We start from the raw sequence: 23,586 nt of genomic DNA on the forward strand, positions 1-23,586 counted from the left end.
TGAGAAAAAAAATGAAATGCTGCCATCTGTTGAAGAATCAAATTTCATTACATATTTAACAGCCTGGAAATTCCATCCTTCCTCATCAGCAATTAAACCGCTTGTGTATTGTTCTGCATATCAATTAGCCCCCAGAAGGTCAATTTTCATTTCAACACCATGCACAGTTGATTGTATTTCTTAGGAGTTGCGTTGAATATGCTGTCACTCTACTTTCTGGCTCATTAGATACTCAACTACATTAAAAAATTGACACCACTGATCTATGCCAAATATCTGAATTTATTCATATGCGAATCCTTTTTGAAGCGTTGCTGAAAATAACTCTCACAAAATATTGAGTATTCACCACATAGGACTGGAGATTGTCTGATTATACAAATGAAACATTGATGGGAATAATGGTTTGTTCTCTCCAAAAACAGGTCAGAAATGGTTTAACAAAAAGTCATACATTGCATTACGCTTTAGTGCACTGCACTCTTCTCTTTTTCTTGCCTTGACTTTTCACCTTTTCCTTCTGCTTTTAGATTCTAGTTCATGTGGGCTTTCTGACAGAGGAGTCTGGAGACGTCTTCAGTCCCAAGGTGCTGAAGGGGGGTCCACTGGGTGAGATGGTGCAATGGGCCGACATCCTCACAGCCCTCCATGTGCTGGGGCATAACATCAAGATCTCGGTTTCTCTCAAAGAGCTGCATGGGTAAGTTTACATTCCTCTCTAATCCTGTTATTTCACAAGATGTAGGCAGAACTGCTGCAAACAAAGCACAATACTCAGCTTTGTGTGGTGATGTGTCTCCCATCCAGATTTAATGCAAGACTCTTTGGGGGTTTTGTGCAGGAGTCATCTGTTGTTTTGTGAAAACGCAAACCGTTAGCCAAATTCTTTTTAGCTTATTTGTTGAATGAAACTGCTCTGTTGTCCATTCTGCACACTCTGTAAGTGATCAGTAGCCCAATCGCAACACTGTTGCCCACACACTGTTTTTCGATCACCTTTGGCCGTGCACAGATAAGCTATCTCTCCTTCCTGCAGAGTGCCGTTTCAGCCTGAGGGCTTGACAGCTTCTCTACAGTTTGTGCACCCCTCCTTCCTGCCACAGCTCACCGACTCCAGAGTGATAACGTGCTTCTTCGCTCGTCGTTCACAAACACAAGTGCTTATGCGAGTGGACACACACACAAACACGGATACAAATATTCACAACGTGGCTTCAGCCAGAGATGATTTCATCTAAAAATATAAGACTATTGATTGTGACACTAGTGAGGTGCAATAAGAGGAGTACAGAAAGCAGACGGGTCCAGTTCTGCCTTAGACCGCTCCGACTTCACGCTGGCTGGTCAGGAAAATGATCGCGTATGAGACGACATTTGCTGTCGATTCTTTTGTGCCAGTGGGTGGTGTGAAGCTGTGCCAGACAGGCTGATGATAATGTGCGCTTGTTATTGAGCACTGTATCCATTGCTGTAGGGAAGAGGTAAGGGCATTGATGAGTTAGAGCTGCCCTTTGATCTTAGATTTCAGGCTGTGAAGAAAAGCTGCTTTGATAAGAACAGACCAAGGAGATGACGCAGTGGGAATGCTTCTTGCTGGCTGTGCTATTATTTACCCCACTAATTGGTGTCATGGTGTATTGAATCACTGCAGCCTGTATCCACTGGGAGCCCCATCAGAAATGTTTAGAGAATTGAAGAAGTTCTGACAAAGAGTCACTAAGAAACATCGGCCAAGGTTAGGGCTAATCATTTCCAAAAGCTGAATATAGTCCATATGTGTGTGTGTGTGTGTTTGTGTATTCGACTGCTACAGCAGAGAGAGACAGCTGAGGATGTATTGGTATATGTACATTTATATAAGTGTGCAGTGGCGTTCCATTAGGGCTGATATTCTCTATTCATCAGGAAATGAAATGTTCAGCCTTAGAGAAAATGAAATGGAGGGCTGAAATTGAAGCAGAGTGACTTTATCAGGCTCCGACTAGATTCCCTCTTTGCTTGCAAAACAAAGCCCACTGTACATATCCCACTCTTTTTTATGGCCTCCTTCAACTGACCATTTAATGGCAGATGCTGAACATCCATAAATCCCCTTTTTGTGACTATTAATGAATAGAAAAAGGGAACGTTTCTCTCCATCCCTTACTTTTACTCTCCCACACGCTATTAAATTGACAGATCGTTATGTGGGCTGTGCTCCCACAGATTCCCTCAGGGTTGTATCTATTTACATTTCCTGATCTTCCCTTTCCCACCCAGTGCTTAGAAAAGAGCTTAATATCACTGGATGGCCTGCTGTGGTTCTTATGTGGACAGTATTGTTTATGTTTAGCCTTTTCTCCGATGGACGGATTAGCCACGCCGGGAGCTTACTTACAGTTGGATTCAAGCTGTTGGTTTGCGTCACAAAATTGCCTCTAATTGGCAACATTCATGCTCTCTGGTGACTTCGTTGAATAGTCACTTTGGCTGGGGTCCTTCCCTTGCTGTCCTGCTTAGAAATCAGTTATGCTTGCACATGCCACCTTCAGCCAGCGTCTTTTCTGTAAAGAAGGATGTCTAGCTTATTTTTCCTACAGATTCTCCACTGAGGCCTCGTCTCTGAACAAAGTAGTTCTAATCTTTTCTCTTTCCACACACTGCAAAATGCTCTCAAGGGATGTACTGATGTCACCCTTCAAGGAGTAATATAGTTGTGTTAAATTAATGTAATTGTTGTATAATTGCAAGTATCTGTTGCTCCCTCAACCTCAGCTTTGCTTTTTATACATTACTTTTCAAAGTTCATTGAGTGTTTTACAAAGAAGAGGTGAATTCAAACACAGCGTTGTGCAAAACAGATGGACTTGATGGTAGAGCAAGAGGCTAACATTAAATGCAGACATTCATTAGTCCTTCATTAGAGGCTTGCTTTGGTGATCCCTTTACTTCTCCTCTAGCGCCACGATGAATTTCACACATGTGATTTTGTGTGAAATATCTCAACAACTGCAGAGTGGAGTGTCATGAAATTTGGGACACACACCCATGTCCCCCTCAGGATACCTTTTAATAACTTTGGTTATTGGGCTACCATCACTCAAAATTTTAATTTGTCAAATTCTTCGGTCTATGACCAAGTACCTGCAAAACTCATTACTTTCCCATCAGCCTCAGCTGTACTTTAGTGCAAATTAGGTTATGTTAGCATTTTAACTAAGGTGGTGAACATGATAAACATTACACATGTTAGCATGCTGATGTTAGCATTTGGATCAAAGCACCACTGTGTCAAAGTATCTCCTCACAGATGCTAGCATGGCTGTGGTCTAATCATAATATTACTGCACTATTATTCACCCTCAGTATTCACTCATAATCCAAAAAACACTTTCCCTAACATTGTCCTTTTGTAGTGTTAAAGAAATGGCAGTAGTGGAGACAATGAGATTTGAATTTGAGACTCAAACAGGTAGTTCAGTCTAAAAGACAGATCCATGTAAAGGGAGAGCGGTGGTAATAGAAGGACAAGAGAAGAAGTACAGTCTCTGCCTTTCATCTTTCCTGGGTTTACTGTAATTTAAGGTGGAGAGTGAAGTGGCTGTGACGTTGTTTCTGTCAGAAACAACAGCACTTGTCGCACACTGAGGGGAGGGCCCTACAGCAGTATGCAGAGTGACAAAGACAGCTGTCACTTCCTCTCGGGGATCTCCCTTCATCTCCTCTCAGAGCGGCATGGGTAATTAGCTGGTGACAGAGCATGGCGCCTTAAGAACAGTGGCTCGGGGGGGGGCGGGGCACGGAGCGAGAAAACAGAGGAGGGAGAGAATAAGGAGGGTGGAGGTAGCTGCAGCCTGTCGGGTTCAGCAAGTTCTGTCAGCGCAGTGGAGAAGTAATGTACAAACACACTGCCAACTGTTAGTGTTGTGATCCAGAGATAATCCGAAGAAACCAACATTGTTTGTGATTTATTGCTCAAACCCCAAAAGATACAGCCCAGCCTCACAAAGGATGGTTCCACACTCTCTCTGCCTGTCTTTCTCTTTCTTTCTCATGCTGATATAATTTCTCTGTTTTTACATCCTGTATTGTATCTCAGGCTCTCCCACTTTTCTGTTTTGTGGTTTGGCATGCAGTTGGTCGTTCTATATCAATTATGTCTAGTGGGCTTCTGTGGAGCTGTTGACAGAGTACATTAACACCGTCACCAGGTGCTTTCACCTTGTTTTCTCCCTGCAAACACACAGACGTGCCTGAGTAGTGTGATCAGTAACCCAAAGAAATAATTTTACAAATGTCAAATTGCGGATCAATTGTGCCTAGCCTGAACGGTGGAAATAATGACAGACATGACTTGAAATCAAAGCTTCAACAAAGAGCCTTATTATACAGTCTCAGGTTGTGCTGATGCACTCTTACCCTGCAGCTTCCTGATTGATGTGCTTTTGTTTCTCTGTGCTGGGATGGAAAAGCAAAACAGCAGCATTGCTAAAAATAGCCAGTGTAGGCCATCAGTGAAATAACATCTTAAGGATTTGTTATCAGTACAGTAACAATGTTGGATAGTATGGTGACTAATTGACGTCAAAAGTGCAGTTCAAGCTTTTCTTTCATATTCCTTAATTTTCAATCAGTGTAGAGTATTAAGTTTCCTAAAATATAACTGTGGACAGTGTTTCTAAATATCCTTCCAATATGGTGTTCTTTTTTTTATTTATTTAATTTTTTCCCCATTTTTTCACAGAAAAATACTGCATTTTTAGAAAGACCAGAAAGGCTTTAACCAATTTTCACACAGATTTTATGAATGCCCAAAATTGTTATATTTTCTGCAGCATAAGGACACTGTTTACCGCGGTTTAGGTAAATGAGGCCCTCTTGTGATGTTGACAGCTGAGAAAGAGCTTTCAGAATATAAACCGAAAAGAAAAATGGGGAGGAAACACAAAAAGAGCTGCTGGTTTTACACTTAAGTCCCTCTCAGTAAGTAAAAACAAACTACAAAAAAACAAACAAGCAAACAAAAAAACTAATTAAAATTAAAATTTACTCCAGATGTTTTATTGATGTTTTTCTTCTCATGGATCAGCTATACTTCCAGTTTTCTTTTTTTTAATAAAAGCAGAAAATAATGAGCCCTAGTTATTCACAGCTGTTCAAACAATAGTAAGAGCTGCTTGAGCTATGTGATAGCAACCATTTCCACCAGCCGTTTTATCATGAAATGCGAGCCAGATACTACACATCAAAGTGGCACATCAGCTAGATCTGATCATAACGGCGTCAACATCTGAGTTTTCGTCTCCTCCTGCCATCCTGCTGTCTGAAGTGGTCGATTAGCATGCCAGACCTCGCTCCCTCTGGTTTACACACAGTGGCACATCAGCTCTGCTTTCTGCCCATGTCGTTCCCCTCACAATGCGAGCCCTCTTCACCCCAACCGCCCTGCAGCCCTCTGTAAACCGCTTGCCCCCCAGCCTTAGCCCCTCACATGTGCCTGGAAATCTTCCTCAGCCAATTCCCCTCGCTGCTGGACATATGCGCCCTTCTTTCAAGAAGTAATGCAGTGCGACTATGGAGTCTCCTACACTCATTTGTTTCTCTGGCCAGCTCCCTTTCCCCAAACTGGTGAGTTGCCATGGTGCCAGTGGCCAGCTGTGAAACAGAGAAATTGTGCCCGATGGAGGTCGTCAAGTGGTGTCAGGAAATGTATGCAAGTCTGGCACCTTTGTTCTTCTCTTTGCAGTCTTTCTTTTTTGAAATCCTTCTCTCATAACTTATTCCTCCTCTCTGAAGTCTGAGCAAGTCATTAAAACCCAGATAATTTTTTTTCTGTTGAGCTCACTTGTTTGCATATGTGTGTCTTAAAGGATAACGCTGACATTATTTTATCTTTTTAATGAATAAAAGATGGATTTATCTTACAATTAATGTCTGCGTGTAGCCAGAGCTTGATATAGCATGCCTCCGTGCCAACTCCAGTGTCGTCCAAAACCTATTTAAACCACATTCAGAAAGTTCGACACAGTGACATTCATTATGACGAACCACGTTGACGGCCAGTGTGATTTATTCTGAAACAACTCAGTAGCTATATTTTCAATATTTGAAGTGTAGCTCTGTGTCTGATAGGCATCACTGAGCATGCTCATGGACGTGAATGCCTGCTTATGCTGCTGAGAGAAATAAACTACATTTGCTCTGTTCATCACAGTAAGGCAAAATGTCACCATTATGCAACGGTATGGTTCTTTTATGTGTTTTTAATAGGTTTTGGATGACAATGGATCTGTAAATAATGGAGGCATATATCAGGTTATGGCTGCACAGACTTGTTAGTGGGATAAATCCACTGTTGGTTTTTGGTATCTTAATGGGATTTGTTGATAATGATAAAAAGATAAAATAATGCCAGCCTTATCTTTTAATCTTGAGTGTGTGAGCGTCTGTGAAGGAGATAAAGAGAGCTAGAGATGTTTGTGCCTGCTTGTGTATGCGTACTGTATATGTATGCGTACTTGTGTGTTAGAGGATGTGTGTACTTCCATTTCCACACTGCTGGCTCCTTAATGCCCTTTAAGCCCTTTACTCTTCCCTTAAAGTTTGCCCAGATTTGCATACATCCAATTAAACCTCTGAACAGCAGCAGCTTCAGTGGATCTGTGAGGAGCAGAGTCACACACAGTTCTGCACTCAGTCACTGTAATGCATCTGCTCTCACATTAATGCACGTTGGCATTAAACTATGCGGGTCCATACAGGCCATAATTCAAATTAAAACTCACACAGTGAAACCTCACATGAGCATACTAGTGAAAGCACATACAAACACTTCTATCAAGTGAAACCACACACTTGACTGAAAGACTACACTCACACACAGAAACATATAAAATGTATGTGTTACAAAAGGCATCTTTAGCACATGTGAGTGAGTTTCATCTGTTTATGTAATAGTTACTTTCGTGTGTAAGAGTTTATTTCTTTCTCTTTTTTTTTTTGCCACAGTAGCTGGTTCTGTGGATGGCTATGTCAGTCAACCACTTTGGTCCGGATGGATGGATTGCCATTAAATTTGTTACAGACAGTCTCGTTTAGAATTAATTTTAAATACTTTGGTGATTAACATTTTATCAAGTCAAAATTTCAATCTGTCCAATACTTTGGTTTTTGAGCATGTACCTGCAAAACTATGATGATATTCCCATATTTTCCTGATTATCTTGTCTGCCTTTCAACTTTTTTCCATTTTAATCTATATAAATAAAGTTTTATAACTTGTAAACTTGCTTTCCTGTATTAGGACCTTACTGAGGTAAGATCCTGTCAGCCCAACTGTATTGTATCTACCAGGCTGCATACTGCACACAACATAGAGAACAGAAATACAGCTTAAGTGAAGAGCCCTCTCGTGTTGTGAGAGCGGTGAGTTGTATCGTGTATACCTTGCAGTGGCCGCAGCTTAAAGCAACGTTGGCTGACACGCTCTTGCTCATCTGCTGTAGGGGAACCAGCCCCGTGCCTGTTTCCACACGGCTGCAGTGCTGACTAAATATGTTCACAAAGAAAGATTGATGGGCTATTGGTTTTCCAGCTATTTGTGTGTTGATGCAGGATTTTGCAGGGTGTGTTTCTGAACCAGGTAGCGAGAGAAAGAGGGTGTGTAAGGTCATGGGTCTGTAAGCTGCAAAAACTTTTATGAAGTGGTTGCAGTTTGACAACACTAAAAACTTTTATATTTTCCAGCCAACAATGACTGAACAGTTTTTCTTCACTACTTCTTGTGCAAGTTTGACAGTGCTCTTTTTTTGATCCTTGATCTTTCTATTGCTAGTAGTAGTAGTAGTTTAGTTTCTATTTTATAGTCACATTAATGTGTCAGACAAAGCTACACTAGATGTAGCAGGAAATCCAGGCTAGATTTCTGCCATTTTTGTTACATCACCTGTCAAAGACATGGGAAACTGTAAGGTTAGATGGGTGTTAGTTGGCATTAGCTGTGTTAATAGTTAATGGAGTCATTAACTTGTAGACATCAACAACTGCTCCATGCTATATATAATGTATAGTTGTGTGTGTGTGTGTGTGTGTGTGTGTGTGTGTGTGTGTAGTGGTCCTACAAAACTGGATTCTTCCATGATGTTCCATGTCACATTTGTCGGCATGAAACTACGAGGGTCCATAATTAAAACTTAAACTCACATGGTGAAACCTCACACACATATACTAGTGCATTTAGTATACAGAGTATTTTACAGATCTGCACATGCGCTTATTGTCTTCTGCTGTGCTATTTTTTTCTTTTACTGTGGCGTGTCTCTTAAGAACTGCTTAAGTTTGACAAAGCAATAATTTCTCTTATAATGAGAACAGACTCACTTGATTGTTTTTTTCTGAAACAAAGTGCTACCTTGATCCCAAATGAGAGCAGAGCACTCTGAAGCTGCGCTGTACTTTGTCGTAGCAGACATCACATCTCCTGTCTTTCCTGTTTTTGGTAACATGAGGCTTTTCTGTAACTACTCTCGTTTGATTTTATTCCTTCCTTGTTTTCTCAGGCAGCAGATTCTTTAATGGAAACCATGTGTGCCTTGTGTGGAAAACAACACAATAACTAGATTAAGATAGATTAAAGCTAGATTTTCTAAAGTTTGATAGCTTGGGGGGAAATGTTGCTCTACAGTCTGTTGGTGCGGCAGCAGAAGCTCCTATATCTCTTCCCAGAAGGCAGCAGGGTGAACAGACTGTGGCTGGGGTGGGTACTGTCCTACTTTATCCTATAGGGAGTAGTGAATTAGTGAACAAAGGAGTGATTTCGGACACAGCCAACTCACTTTGTCATAAGTTTGATATTAATATGCTCAAAACAAGACTAAAAGTCTGCAGCCTTGCTAGTGGCTCTGTGAGGCTGTACTTGAACTAAGTGCTCACATCAGCATGCTAACATTTTTGTTTTTGTAGATCTAGATCTTTATTGTCATTGTGCAGTTCTTCTGCACTGCAATCAGTCTTTTTCAGTCTGTGGCAGGTGTAATGTTTGACAACAACAACGCAAGAGAAAAGCAAAGAGAAAAAGCACTATTGGTGCACTCTTGAATCCAACATTTATGTAGTAAGTGCTCGGATGGCATCATGACAAAGGCAGAGGCTGAGCATGAGCCTCAGATAATATGCGTTTTCAAGAGTGAGTCGGAACAAGTTGTGCAGACAAATTGGGTGACTCCCTGTTGCGAGATATGGCTGCCTTGTAACGCTGAATTCTGTATTGTTCGGTTGAATGACTCTGCCGTCTTCTCGCTAAGAACACTGACACACTTTACAATGCAGTTGGGCTCTTTCATTCTCACATATCATCGGAGAAATGGGAAAAATTGCACAGACTGTAAAATGATCACATCTATCTTCACAATGTTCACAAATATTATTTAGGTCTTTTAAGTGCCACATTGGAAGATTTTGCAAGAATTTATTCACCCATGCGGGGACAATAATGCTGAAGCAGCAATATTGACACATTAGATAAATGAACTAATTGATCAGTGGAAGAGATGCTATGACTACCAGTTGATTGCAGCTCTATCAGTACCAGTGTAAAGGATCCTCACACTTACAACAGTCTCGACTAATCTTTCCCCCACATCACAGTAGTTTTCATTGAAGCCTGTGCAACTAAGAACTTCAAGAATTCATGTCACAGGCCGTCGAAACAGAAACAAAATACTCTTTGTACGACATAACACTTCCTGACATGCAAACTGCCGCATCACTGTCATAGAGTGTTTACAGTCTCTATTGCTCCATCAGACTCATTACACCCTGTTTGGACTGTGGAGGAAATTTCATCAGACTGAAGCTTTTAGATGTGCAGAACCTTATTTGAGATGCTGCTCAAGCACCCAACACATCAACTTACCTGTCTTGTCTTTTTTAATTTCTGATGGTTATTCAAACTCTCTCTCCCCTTGTCTGTCTTTCTTTTTTTCACTTTGGTTTTATGTGCTTCATCTCATCTATGGGATTACAGCAATTGTTTGTATGCAACTGCGCACACTGTTGGGCTCAGTTCAATACTAAAAGCACACTTGAACTGTCTGCAGGTTTTTAGGGGTCCCCCCAGGAAGAGGAAGCTGTCCTCTGACGGGACCTCTGCCCTTTGACCTCATCTACACCGACTACCATGGCTTGCAGCAAATGAAGCAGCACATGGGTCTGTCACTGAGGAAGCACAAGTCAGTCTCTCTCTCTTGAAAACTGTTATGTCTTGTACTTTATGCATATCTACGTGCAGTGTTTAGGTGTTGTTATCAATTTTGTTACCAGAAATTGCCTTTCTGATGAAATACTTCACTATTGGCTTATTGGCTTGCTGTTACAAGTCAGTAACTTCACCGTGCATCAGCAAAATTCTTCCTTTGGAGGGAATCTGATTTGGCCTCTTTACACAGTGATCAATCAACCAGACGCGGGCTTCTGAGTTGATGTCACTTCCTTTTTCACAGCATCACAAACTCTGCATCACCTGAAACTAAGAGTAAGCTGCCTGCTTAAAACAAATGAGTTGGCCTGTACACAAGTGAATACTTAAGTGCTGTGATAAAATGCAGCCCATGTATTTTTAAATTCTCAAACAAACTAAAATGATCCACAGCTCTGAGCGGTTCCAAGCTTTCTGTAAATTCAGTTGGTAACGTTTTTGTCCTTTCGTTCCAGTTGTGCAGTTCTGGAGCAGTCACAGTACAAAAGCAAATCCTCCTTCTTCTTTTTTTTTTATCCTCACAAAGAAAAACATGCTTTTCCTGCAACCCTAGAAAGGAAACACTGTATATTTATGAAAAAGGAAAAGACTAAAAGAAAGCAAAAGTTATAGCAGGGTGGGAATAACGATAACCACATGGGTGTATATAGTTATTTTGTTTACATTTGACAATAATTCAATTCGATTCCCCTGCTGAATTCTCTAAAACAGCATTGAAAACCTCCACTGATTCCAAGGTCAGCTGATGGACCAGCACTCCTCAGCTGTCACAAAGTGACAGACCAATACTTTAATTTCCTCCCCAGCCCTGACACAGATTAGAGATGCATGGCATTGACACGTTGTCTCAGATTGGATTACAACAATTGATTTCTGACTTCCCAGTGTGAATATTTACTGCTGATAAAGTGCTGATGTAATTCTCTTTGTCTTCTCTCAAGCCACTCATTGTAAACTAAACGCAGTGTCTGTTCCACCCTGTTTTTTCTGTTTGATTTGTGAGGATATTACTACAACATATTAGAAGATGTTTTAGTGTTGATGCTGTCGAAGGAGTGTAATATATTCCCTGCTGAAGAGTTGCCTCTCACATTATCAGAGAGAATTTTAAGCATTTTTCCAGTCTATCCAGAGAGACTCACCCATGGCAAAAGTATTGGTCCATGTGTTTTACTCAAATTGATTCGCAGGTTATGTCATGATCTGTTCCCGCAGAGGGCCCCGTGGCGGCAGTGAAACAAGGCTGTGATTTAAGCCTCAGACAGTCTCACCTTCAGGCCTGTGTAAGCTCGGCACAGCGAGGGGGGGACTGGCAGGGGACATGGATATCCATCACCATTGACAGCTTTACAAACCAGACAACAAGACAGCTGTACTGCTGAGATGAGCACACATAACTCAGAATGAGAGAGCTGTTTTACATGGCTGCCATGCAGTTGTTATGGTCTAATTCTTATTGTGCATACATGTACCACATTTTGGTGATATAAACAAAGCGAATATTTCACTTTTTGTCTCACTCATTCAGGGGAGACTGTATTATTTGTAAGCAAGAGACTTCTAATTTTAGCTCAACCTATTTCTTTTGTCCCAGGTGCCACATCCGAGTGATTGACACCTTCGGCACTGAGCCTGCTTACAACCATGAGGAGTACGCCACCTTGCACGGCTACAGAACCAACTGGGGATACTGGAACCTCCACGGCCAGCAGTACATGACCATGTTCCGTATGTGGTCTTTTAATTTCTCTAACACCGATTGTGCTTTTACTGATGTGCATCTGCTTGTGGGAACATGAATTGTTTTGACGCATGTGTGAGGGCACGCGTACGCCTGTGTTTATGCGACTGAGAGCAGATTGCGTGTGAGCTAATGAAGTCCTCGGGCTGTAACAGGCGAGGCTTCAGGGGCACAAACAGAACAGAGACCTCGTTCCGAACAGCTGTGCCTGCGCAGATGCTTAAAGCCCCCTGCTGCGACCAAGCGCCAGCCATCCACGTACTGGAACACACACGCAGGAAATGTACAAAAACACACACAAACGCATTCACGGCACATTTGGTGAAATTGGTGGCGGAAGAAACTTCAGCTGTTTGTATAGTCTCCAATTAATTCAGCAAGAATGGGCAGCCCTGCTGTTTCCAAAATATGACCTGTTATCACAAAGCCCAACACTGTGAAAGATGTCAGCTTTCATCTTGGGTTTGAAAATTGTCTGAAAATACCGTTTCTTTCTCCTTCCCACTTGACATCTCCCTGCTGGTGTACATTTCCTTTATGTGTGCTACCATTCATAATGTTTGGTGTCTTGAGAGCTGTAAGCTGTGACATTAAATCTCTCGCGACATAAAATTATAGCAAAGATGGCTGAGAAGAAAGTCCTTCTGTGAAGTTCTTTCACCTCATTGTTGGTGACAAAAGTCAATGAAACGTGAAGTTAGCGGGGGCATCATCACCCAGCAAACATTTGTGTTTTACTGCACTCTGCCGTACAAATGAATGGAATAATGACTCTAAAAAAGCCCACAGTGCTCCCTTTGTTCACTATTCTCAACATGCACAGCAGTCTGGAACTCCGCAGCAGCTCCTTTTGGTTTAATCACATTTTTTGAGACATGAAATTGGACTTGTAATGTTGTATTGCCAATTGCTTTGTTTGTCCTTGGCAGCCCACACTCCGGATAACTCTTTTATGGGTTTTGTGGCGGAGGAGCTGAATGACACAGAGAGGCTGAACATCCAGCGGAACAAGGTTAACAATATGGCTGTTGTGTACGGCAAAGAAGCCAACATGTGGAAGGTCAGTGTCGCAAAATAACCCCTGGCAAAAACAAATAGATTTAGTAGGTTTATTGCATACATTTACATGTTTTTTTCCCCCCGCATGTAGACCACATTATTAGACCACATTTTTTCCCCTACATTTGCATTAATGAGGGCCGACTAGGTGTACCTAATAAGTGTGTGTATTATTACTGTGGCAGTGTTGTGAAATGTGAATTGTTCAGTTTCAAAGATACCAGCTTTTTTGTGTAATTTGGTTACTTTAAAACAACAGTGAGTTATACATCATGGATGGTTTCACATGATTCTAATGACTGGAGGTGTGCCCTTACCAGCTTTCAGTAGAACCGACTACTGTAAGCTTACTGATAAAAGGGTTTCAAGACGTGAGTCCCATTCCTATTGCTAGATGCAATGTGTCCCGGGGAGTAACAATACATGGTTTATCATATTGCATAATTCCTTAAAAGGCTCCAATTCAATACATGGGGTGAATTAAGGCAAAATACTTGTTACTTTTGTTTAAAACAAATGTACTAAAAAAATATGGACACATTTACCATTTACATTTGCACATTCTTGGGCACTCATTACTGTATTGTGTTATGACTCCACCAAAGTATCAATAGTAGCATGCGAGCTGTGCCTCACCAAGGGGGTGCATGAGAGTTAAAGGGGAGAAGTGGGTGGAGAGGTGAGGCAAAATATGCATATGTCAATTTTTTATTCATTCATTATTGTCAAAGATACCCGCTGAACTGTTTAATAAACCAATCATTGTCAAGTACAGGGAGACGCACCCCACATAGATGATGACCACAGGACGCAAGTCTGTCATGTAAAGTCCTTTAGTGCGGTCACAGAATTGCAATGTGAAACCAAACCAAAACTAACCCGAATGTATCAAAACATGAACTTTGGATTGTACCTTGGTGCGGACTTTATGGCGTGAAAGCCCCCTAACTATGTGACTCCATGGCAACATTATACCTTCATGTTTACATTGCTCAAACAGAGTGAATGCATATGTTATAATATGCTTTGCATCCATGAAGGTCTTTGAATCGGATAAAATCAGGAGAAATGTTTAGTTTGGAGAACTTGAATATTATACCGTTCATAGCAAAGTTTTAAAAACCTACACTGTGAAACACCCACTAGATGTTACATTTCCTACAAACAAGTTATTCCTCCAGGAATCTGGCCTGAAGTCTGAGGGTAGAGGAACAATTGTTTTTGTTTGGAGTAAATTTTCCCTTTGAGCTGCTGGCAAGGTTTCTCGCTCTTACTGTAACTTTGAAGTGTGCTGCAGCATCCCACTAGGTTTGGTTCACTTGAATCCGACTGCAGCTTTGTTCCTTTACTGCCGTAACATTGCCTGTTTCTCAGAACAACTTGAGCAGCAATGTAACTTGTAAAATTTCTCAGTCTCTAAGATTGCAGTGTAGTGCAGAAGTCTCTCCAGACAGTCTCTTCCTCAATTTCGAGGTTTACTTGAGAGATTTGGACTGTAAAGGTCCTATGAAATGACAAATGAAATGAATGAATAATACTTCATGTCATATTCTCTCATTTCCTTCACATCTGCCTCTCTCTCCTCACTTCTATCCTCTTCATACTTCTATTCTGTATTCATCATCCCATGATGCATAATTGATGGATCTGCACAGCTTCAGGTGAGTACATCTGCTTATCAGTTCTCTAAATGCCAAAACTCAAAGCAAGACTTTTCCGAGACTTTTTGTTGCCCAAAAAATGTGTTTTATTTATTTATTTGTAAGAGCCTTACTTATATATACCAGGGACTCATATACAGTGAGATCAAATATATGAAATATCTTATTCATCGAGATCTGACAAAATATCAAGTTCTTTGGTAATGAAGTATAGATGAACGTCATATAAACTATTTAACAATATTTAAATACAAGAATAAATTAAGTTGAGAGGGGGTTCTTTTTCACTACAAGAACTGGTCACCATTGTGAACTTATTTTAACTCACATGAATCCAAGAATGTTTGATTTAGAATAGACTTTTGGGAGTGTTACTTTACGTAGTGTGATTGCATCTCCACGTTGCATGAAGTCATTAAAATGGTTCAAGATGAAAAATGGGGAATAACACTCAGATGACATTTATAAATGATTTATGCCTCAAAGACATAGTATTGGTGAATAATTCATAACATTCCTCCAGAAACACTTTTTGAGAAACTAATTCAGTTTTACGTCAGTAAAATAATTCATAAAAAGTGTCTCCACAGGGCAAGTCTTTCCTGGCTTCACAGGTACTAGATAGTTACCAGGTACCATAAAGATGATGTTAGTGCTAACAAGAGCAGACTTCTTAAATCTGTCTGCTTTACTTCCATAAATCATAAAAATGTAATTTGAATGTAAATGAATATGACCCACCTTTGTAACAGTGTTTGCACTCATAAATTAGTTACTTTTTAAGTGCTCAACTCGTTTTGCCTGTATGTCTGAAAGGGAAAGGAAAAGTTCCTGGCCATTCTGCATCGCTACATGGAGATCCATGGGACCGTGTACTATGAGACGCAGCGTCCCCCAGAGGTTCCTGCATTTGTGAAGAACCACGGTCTGCTGCCTCAGCAGGAGCTGCAGCAGCTCCTCCGAAAGGCCAAGGTGGGAACATTAATGAGTTTTTCATGAGCCTAGAAAATGCTCAGATGTTTGCATACACAAAATGTGGATCAGAAAGAAATATGTTGTTGAAGTTTTTATGCTTTTGTAGACCTCAATATGAGCAGCTCAGCATATAAACTCATTCTCTCCTCCTTTTCATTTTCCTGACAAGCTGTTCATTGGATTTGGCTTCCCTTATGAAGGTCCTGCCCCTTTGGAGGCCATAGCCAATGGCTGCATCTTCCTGCAACCCAAGTTTAATCCCCCTCACAGCTCTCTCAATCACGAGTTCTTCAGAGGGAAGCCCACCTCCAGGAAGGTAGATGCTTTTGGTCTTTATCTTAGCCATGAGAATGACTTTTACTAGTATAATGTGATGGTTAACTGCATTGCTACAGAATACTGTCAACTAATTTCTGCTTGTCTGTGAACATATATCTACATACTCACCCATTTTAGATTTTACATTATACACAATGCAAATAAATATGCATGAGTATGAGTCCACTTCCACCCCTATCAGCACTATCGTGACTTCATTTGTCCTTTTTTTGTGATTGTGAATATCTCCCAATTATTCCTCCCTCAGGTGTCCTCTCAGCATCCGTATGCAGAGCAGTATATTGGCAGGCCTCATGTCATCACTATTGACTTCAATAACTCTGAAGAGTTTGATGCAACCATCCGTGAGATCATGGGGATCAATGTATGTGTAAAATATGGTGTTTGCCTTCCAAACTCGGCACTACTCATTAAACAAAATGATGGTCTTCAAATAAAGTCTACCACAGTACACTGCTGCATAATGATAATAATAATTTGCTCTTGCACACCTCATGGTTTGACCCACTTTTGAAGCCCTCAGCGTTTAATTGCGCTTTTAATCATGGCATACGACGTTACAGCAAAATGCTTAGCTGGCTCCCTCGCTCTCCGCACTGCTAATTGCTTGAGATATTGAGTGGCTCAGTAGGTAAACTGTGCCCACACCTGGGTCTACATGGCGGCTTTCCAGAGGCCAGCCCCACAGGCAGAAAGCATTATCCACAGCAGATCATATTAATCAATCACGCTGTGCTCAATCTGTCACCAGAACAACACCGAGCCACAGCCAAGTGTCTCGCAGTGCCAAAATGCATGTGTGCCTCTACCTGCCAGGTGTGTTAAATAGACCTTGTGTTTCCTGCTGATAGAGGCAAAATCAAGTACCAGTTGTGGCCCTGGTAAATGCTTAAAAAGTGAATCCTGGTGGAAGAAAAAACACATCATAATCACACAGGCTGGGCAAGTTTCACCTTATATTTATTCATCATTCTGTTTATTAATCTGTCGATTGTTTTCTTGATTAATTGATTAGTTGTTGGATCTATAATATGGTGGAAAATGTCAATCAGTGTTTCCCAACACCCAAAATGACATCCTCAAATGTCTCGTTTTGTCCACAAATCTTGATGTTTTTTTAAATTACTCAAACTGATTACCCAATTATCAAAATAGTTAGGTGATTAATGTAATAGTTGACAACTAATCGATTGATTGATTCAGCTCTAACCGAGGGTTAAATGAGAAGGTTAATAACAGTCACATCTGTATGTATGAAAGTAGGAAGCTATCATGAGCAGCCCGTTAGCTTAGCTAAACAAAGAGATTGAAGGCAGGGGGAAATACAGTAGCTAGCCTGGTTCTGCGCAAAGGTAACAAAATCCACCCACCAGCACCTCTAAAGCTCAGCAATTAACATGTTTTATCTTGTTTATTTAATCTGAACAAAAACTTACAGTGATAAAATGTTAAAATGACAAATAACCATTTTATGAGGGATTATGTGTCTGGCTATTTCTTTGCTGGGAGCAGTAACTTCCTGCAGTTTCTGCTGGTTGCCTGACAACTGGTCACTTTGGTTTTTGTACCGATTAAACAAACAAGGTATAACAAGTAACATAAATTGGTGAGCTTAAGAGGTGCTGGTAGGCTGATTTTGTTACCAGTGGACGGAGTGATCCTAGATGTTTCCTCCTGTTTTCCAGTCTTTGTAGTAAGCTAACTTATTTACTTATTGGGAATTTGAGTAATAGTAGATTCAGAATATGTGATGCAATGTTTAAATTTAATGAGACACATTCTAGTATAAAGGTATGTACATATGTAGATGTCTGCTAGCACAGCACATCTGGTTGTCTAAGGGAGTTTATTTATATTTTCAATGCAAATAATGTTTTTTACTCAACCCATCTTGGGATAAGGTTTGTTCATAGCGCTGTTGCTCATGCTAGTGATGTTGGATATTGTCTCTCACTGAGCTCAAGAGCTGCCTGCCTATCTGAAGCAGAGTACCCTCAGATTTTAATGGCACCATGGCAACAGTGCATGATGGAAAAGAGGAAACAGACAGCCGATAAAGAAGAACTAAAATGTCTGTGACACCTGCCCAATCGTACGCACCAGCTGGCTTTGTGTGCCTTTTTCTGGACATGGCTGCTCCCAGCATCACTCATCCCAGGAATGTGGATGAAGTTTTATTTTATGTCACTGATGATGGCATGAAATAATGAATGTTACTCCCATATTTTTTGTGACCAAGCAATCCAGTCAGCTTAGGTAACTGTATAAATTGCACATTTTAAAAATGTTTTCCGTTGCTGAATTCAAATCGCCCTCTATGAAGCTTTTTTCTCTCTTTCTCCCTCTGATTCTATTATATAAAGATGCCCAAAAGGCAAATTGCATTGCAGAATAGCTGATGAAGTGCCAGATACATTTCATTAAACTCAGATGAAATAAAGTAATAAGTGAGTGCTAAAAGGAACACAACATTAAAAGGAACCATTTATCAATTTAAAAGCCTGAGTGCTTTAGCGGCCTGATAGTAAACAAAGAGATCTCGCTTTAGCTACCATGGGAGACATTCAGAGGGGATTCTGCACCGGGAATCCTGACAGAATGTGTCCTATCCTGATATATTTCATAATTATTTGTCATCAAACCACAATAGGTTTCAAAATGCAGTAATTAATATAAACTTATCCCATCCCGTCACTGCAATGTTCTCACATTTGATGTGTTCCCTTTAAGGCTGTTAGCATAAAACTCTTTAAAGTGGAGGAGAAGCTATTGATCAATCTTCTCTAAATGAATTTTAATCCATTGCCTGCTGTCAAAAGTCAGACACTGAGTGACAGCAACACTGATAACTGCACCCAAAGGTCCCATAAAGCACAAAAACACCAGCTTCCTCAGTGCTGGCTGACCTGTGGTCCGCTGTCAGTTTAATCCATTGTTTGACATATCAATGTAGTCATCACTAAAAATAATGAAATCAATTTTCAAAGTTGTCACCTGTGATGTATTAGGTCATTGATTTTAATGCGAGGCTTGTGGCATGATATAAGCCTTTCACAATTACGCTAATGAATATGTCAGCTTTGATTAACTATCAGATGCTCAGTTCATGTAATTACAATGGCTTGGTACTGTGGACACACACACACACACACACACACACACACACACACACACACACACACACACACACACACACACACACACACACACACACACACACACACACACACTCACTCACTCACTCACTCACTCACTCACTCACTCACTCACTCACTGTTTGTTCATCTGTTTGCACATCTGTGTTTGCAGGTGGAGCCATTTCTGCCCTATGAGTATACCTGTGAGGGGATGCTTGAAAGAGTTCATGCCTACATTCAGAACCAGGTGGGTCTCAGATCTCAACCAAATCAGCAGGCAGGCTGCTTTGCGTCAAAATGATGTAAAAGACTTTATTTGGATGAATGTGTTGCCTCCCGAGCAGATTAGGATGTTGGTGTGAATAGAAGGTAGAAAGAAATGTGAACTGGAATGACATGATTAATTGTTCAGCTACTTGTATCTGGTTCAACTGCTGTGGCTCTTGCTAGTGGTAACACCCTCGAGTAACCTGTGTTTATAATAGACCAGTGCAGTAATTTGTGACTTAAACTATTAAGGTTAGCTAGGTTAATAAATAATTTTCACTAAATTACCATTGCAGTCTATGTCCAGTATGTATTTTATATACAGTATAACTATATATATTGGTTGGGTAGTATTAAGTAGCGTTACTGTTACTGTTTTTTCTTTGTTTCTGTAGTTCACATAGCATATTAACACATAGCATAGGAATATTCCACTGAGTATTCGTTTATTCTTTTGAAGGGGCACTCTGCCAATTTTACACATCAAAGCCAGTTTATGCATCATGTTGATAACTACTCAGCCTGTGAAAACAGTTGCACAAAGTCTTCTTTGTCTCTGGAATAGTCTGAAAAAGTAACCCTAAAGATATCATCAGTGTTATTTCAGTTTCACAACATAAGGTGAGGAGTTTGAAAGATGTGGGCATTTACCAGGTCTAACAAAAAGGGTCTAACAAAATAGATACTAATGAGTTTCATTGTGGAAAATATAGGTTCCAGTGTTTTTGGAGCTTGACTCATATAATTTTGATAAAAATTGGGAATTCTCTGTGTAATCAATTTTGACCATTCTTTTAAGAAATATGAATCGAATGTTTCCCGAAACTTTAGGGAAGTGCTATATTAAATCCCCTTTAACCCCTTGATGCCTGAATTCATTTACAATTCTATAAGAATTTTTTATTTTTTTTTCATTTGCTTTCAAGCTGATGGAGGTGGAGATTGTTAATTTCACTATAGAACATAGAAAAGATAAAAATTCAGGTACGATGTAGATAAGATGCTGATTTGCGAAAACAGGCATGCACGATAAACCAGTGCTTGCACAAGGTTCCTAGGTACATATCGGATATGCACATACAGGCATCGGGGGAATACATGCGCTATCTTGGCTGCAGACTGAATGGGTGAAGCGGTGTGATGTGAATTTGCGACAATCTGCATTCAGGGTTTAAGTTACCCTGCAAAGTTTACATTGACACACATGTCTCACAAGTGTGAGATCTAACAAACTTGTTTCTTGCTCGTTTACCAAACTGATTTTTCTTAGAAATTTGAAACCTGCATTGTTTAGTTTCTCACAAAAGTAATATATAAAAAGTATACAAAAGTAATATATAATATATAATATAAAATATAAATATAAATAAATATAATATAAATATAAAATATTTGATCATATTTTTTCATGTGGCAGCACTCTTTGCTGCAATGTAAAGTAGTGGGGGTACAGCTTGAAAAACAGTGTAAATATGCTGTCCCCTCACAATAACACATCACACAGCCATTAATGTTTAAACCTCTGGCAACAAAAGTGAGTACACCCCTAAGTGAAAATGTCCAAGTTGGGCCCAATTAGCCATTTTCCCTCCCCAGTGTCATGTGACTTGTTAGTGTTACAAGGATGAGGAGGATAAAGATGTCCTAGGCTGTAAGAAGATTGCCAAGACCCTAAACTGAGCTGCAGCATGGTGGCCAAGACCATACAGCGGTTCAACTGGAGACTGGGCTGCAGGGCAGTATTCCAACGTGACCCCAAACACACCTCCAAGACGACCACTGCCTTGCTAAAGAAGCTGAGTGTAAAGGTGATGGACTGGCCAAACATCTCTCCAGACCTAAACCCTATTGAGCATCTGTGGGGCATCTTCAAACGGAAGGTGGAGGAGCGCAAGGTCTCTAACATCAACCGGCTGCGTGATGTCGTCATGGAGGAGTGGAAGAAGACTCCAGTGGCAACCCAATGAAGCTCTGGTTAACTCCATGCTCAAGAGGGTTAAGGCAGTGCTGGAAAATAAAGGTGGCCACACAAAATATTGACACTTCAAGGCCCAATTTGGACATTTTAACTTAGAAGTGTACTCACTTTTGTTGGCAGCAGTTTAGATTTTAATGGCTGTGTGATGTGTTATTTTGAAGGGACAGCAAATTTACACTGTTATACAAGCTGTACACTCACTGCTTTACATTGTAGCAATGTATCATTTCTTCAGTGTTGTCACATGAATGTGAGTGGTCTACTCACATTTGTGAGATACTGTATGTTTACTTGGATGACGTCTTCTTCTGTGTGTATGTTACCACCACACGCACAAGAGAAAAAAATGGGCCCACATAAAAACAACTTAACAGTTCTTAAATTAAATTCCACAGAGAGGTATACCTTGCATTTGTATTTTGTACTTCGTAGCAACAAGCGCAAACAGCTGACCACACTAGCGGCAAATGGAAGGTGTATGGAAGGTATATTTTATAGGCTTGCATAAGAGGATTCTTTGACTTGAGTACTTTTCCTCTGCTGACACTGGGTCACTGTAGGAGGAAACTATCTTCTACATTGCTGATAAATGCAGATAATTTGCATTCAATATAATATGACATTTGTAGCATTGTTTCTTTACATTTTAGTTTACATTTTAGTTTACATTGTGAGGCGTCTCAGTTTCTTTGTTGACAGGAGAGGTCAATTAATTTTCTCTTTTCTGAAGCCTAAACTGATTTGGAGGAGCCTGCTCTTGCATTTTGGATCCTTGTTCCTGAGACAATCCATTTAATTTTCTCAAGGAGCTGATTGATTTTAGAAAAAAAGGAAAAAAAGACACATCGCTATCTACATCAGTGAAGCTGAGGTGGAGCAGATGAACAGTTTAAGGTTCCTGGGACTCAGCATCACAGAGGAACCTGACATGGTCATCACACGTCTCCACCCTGGTAAAGAAAGTTTAGAAACTAATGTATTTCTTAAGGAAACGTAAGATTTCCATGCCAAGTTCTTGTCAACTTTTACTGCCCTGCTGTCGTCTGGCAATAGATACAGAAGCTGCCATACCACTGGACTTCAGAGTAGCTTCTTTGCCAGGGCTGTGAGACTTTTAAATTCATTTCTCTCACTACATCAAAATGGATAGTTTTTTGTGATGTTTAGCTCTATGTTGTTTGTGTTATTTTTAGTTATGAAATCTTGTGTTGTAAAATGACCATCAAAAGTGGAGTGGTCATGGCGCAGTGGATAAGACGCATACCTTTGGTGTGAGAGACGCTGTGACACATCCACCATTGTATCCCTGAGCTAGACACTTAACCCCTAGTTGCTCCAGAGGCATACAACCTCTAACATGTATAACAATTTTAAGTTGCTTTGGATAAAAGCGTCAGCTAAAAACAAATAAATGTAAAAATGAACCGTTGAAGCGATTTAGTCGTCCATCATTTCTTCATCTCTTGGAACAGATGCACACCATCAAAACCAAATTGTATCAATCAACACATTCAGCCCATTTCATTTTGTCCTGCTCTGAGTCTTATTTGTTTAAATCTTTTGTCCCCCTGCTTGCCTTGACAGTTGCATACTTCTGGTCAAATGTGCGGTGACGATTGTATTCATTTCAGCCTGTGAGGAAATGAAACAAAGGTTTTCACATGTTCCAAGAAATGTTGGATGTACAACTGCTCAAGATCTCTTCACCTTAGTCTTGTGTCTATTGAGTTGATGTGAATTCAACTAATGTACTGAACCTCCATTTAAGAAGGATTTTTCAGTTGCTCGACTGCAATATTCTTTCCTCAGCTATTAAATTCTTAGCAGATGCCAGCTGCAAGCTTAATACACTAGAACGTTCACTCATTTTTCTCAACGATGGCCCTCGAGGACAGTGATGAAAGAGAAAAATAATGCTCATACATAAATGTAAAATTGACTTATTCAACATTTAACACACATCAAAACAAGAATTAGACAATAAGAATATAATGTGTTATTTTGCATTTACTGTAACAAAAAAACACAACATGATATGCTGTATATTTACAGCCCTTGTCGTTGTTGTACATCTGTCTTGTTGGTATAGTGTCTGGCAGTAGCGGGTTAAGGTTTGCTCTGCTCTGCCACTACACACACACACACACACACACACGCACGGTGTTGTGACCAACTGACTGCCTGTCTGGCGTGTA

The 23,586-nt window shown here is 40.4% G+C and overlaps 1 protein-coding gene across 1 annotated transcript in view; it reads left to right on the top strand.

Annotated features, from left to right (window-relative positions):
- Positions 1-23,586, top strand: part of LOC119886119 (alpha-1,6-mannosylglycoprotein 6-beta-N-acetylglucosaminyltransferase B-like) — a 57,403-nt gene that overhangs the window by 22,688 nt on the left and 11,129 nt on the right. Inside the window, exons 8-16 of the mRNA XM_038696657.1 lie at positions 531-700; positions 10,077-10,208; positions 11,829-11,962; positions 12,905-13,035; positions 14,690-14,695; positions 15,512-15,667; positions 15,840-15,986; positions 16,257-16,373; positions 19,319-19,393. Coding sequence (XP_038552585.1) covers positions 531-700; positions 10,077-10,208; positions 11,829-11,962; positions 12,905-13,035; positions 14,690-14,695; positions 15,512-15,667; positions 15,840-15,986; positions 16,257-16,373; positions 19,319-19,393 — 1,068 coding nt within the window. The remainder of the gene's footprint in view (positions 1-530; positions 701-10,076; positions 10,209-11,828; positions 11,963-12,904; positions 13,036-14,689; positions 14,696-15,511; positions 15,668-15,839; positions 15,987-16,256; positions 16,374-19,318; positions 19,394-23,586) is intronic.

The sequence above is a fragment of the Micropterus salmoides genome, unplaced genomic scaffold (assembly GCF_014851395.1).
Source record: "Micropterus salmoides isolate LMB-PRFRI ecotype aquatic unplaced genomic scaffold, ASM1485139v1 Ms_hic_scaffold_10, whole genome shotgun sequence".
Lineage (NCBI taxonomy): Eukaryota > Metazoa > Chordata > Actinopteri > Centrarchiformes > Centrarchidae > Micropterus > Micropterus salmoides.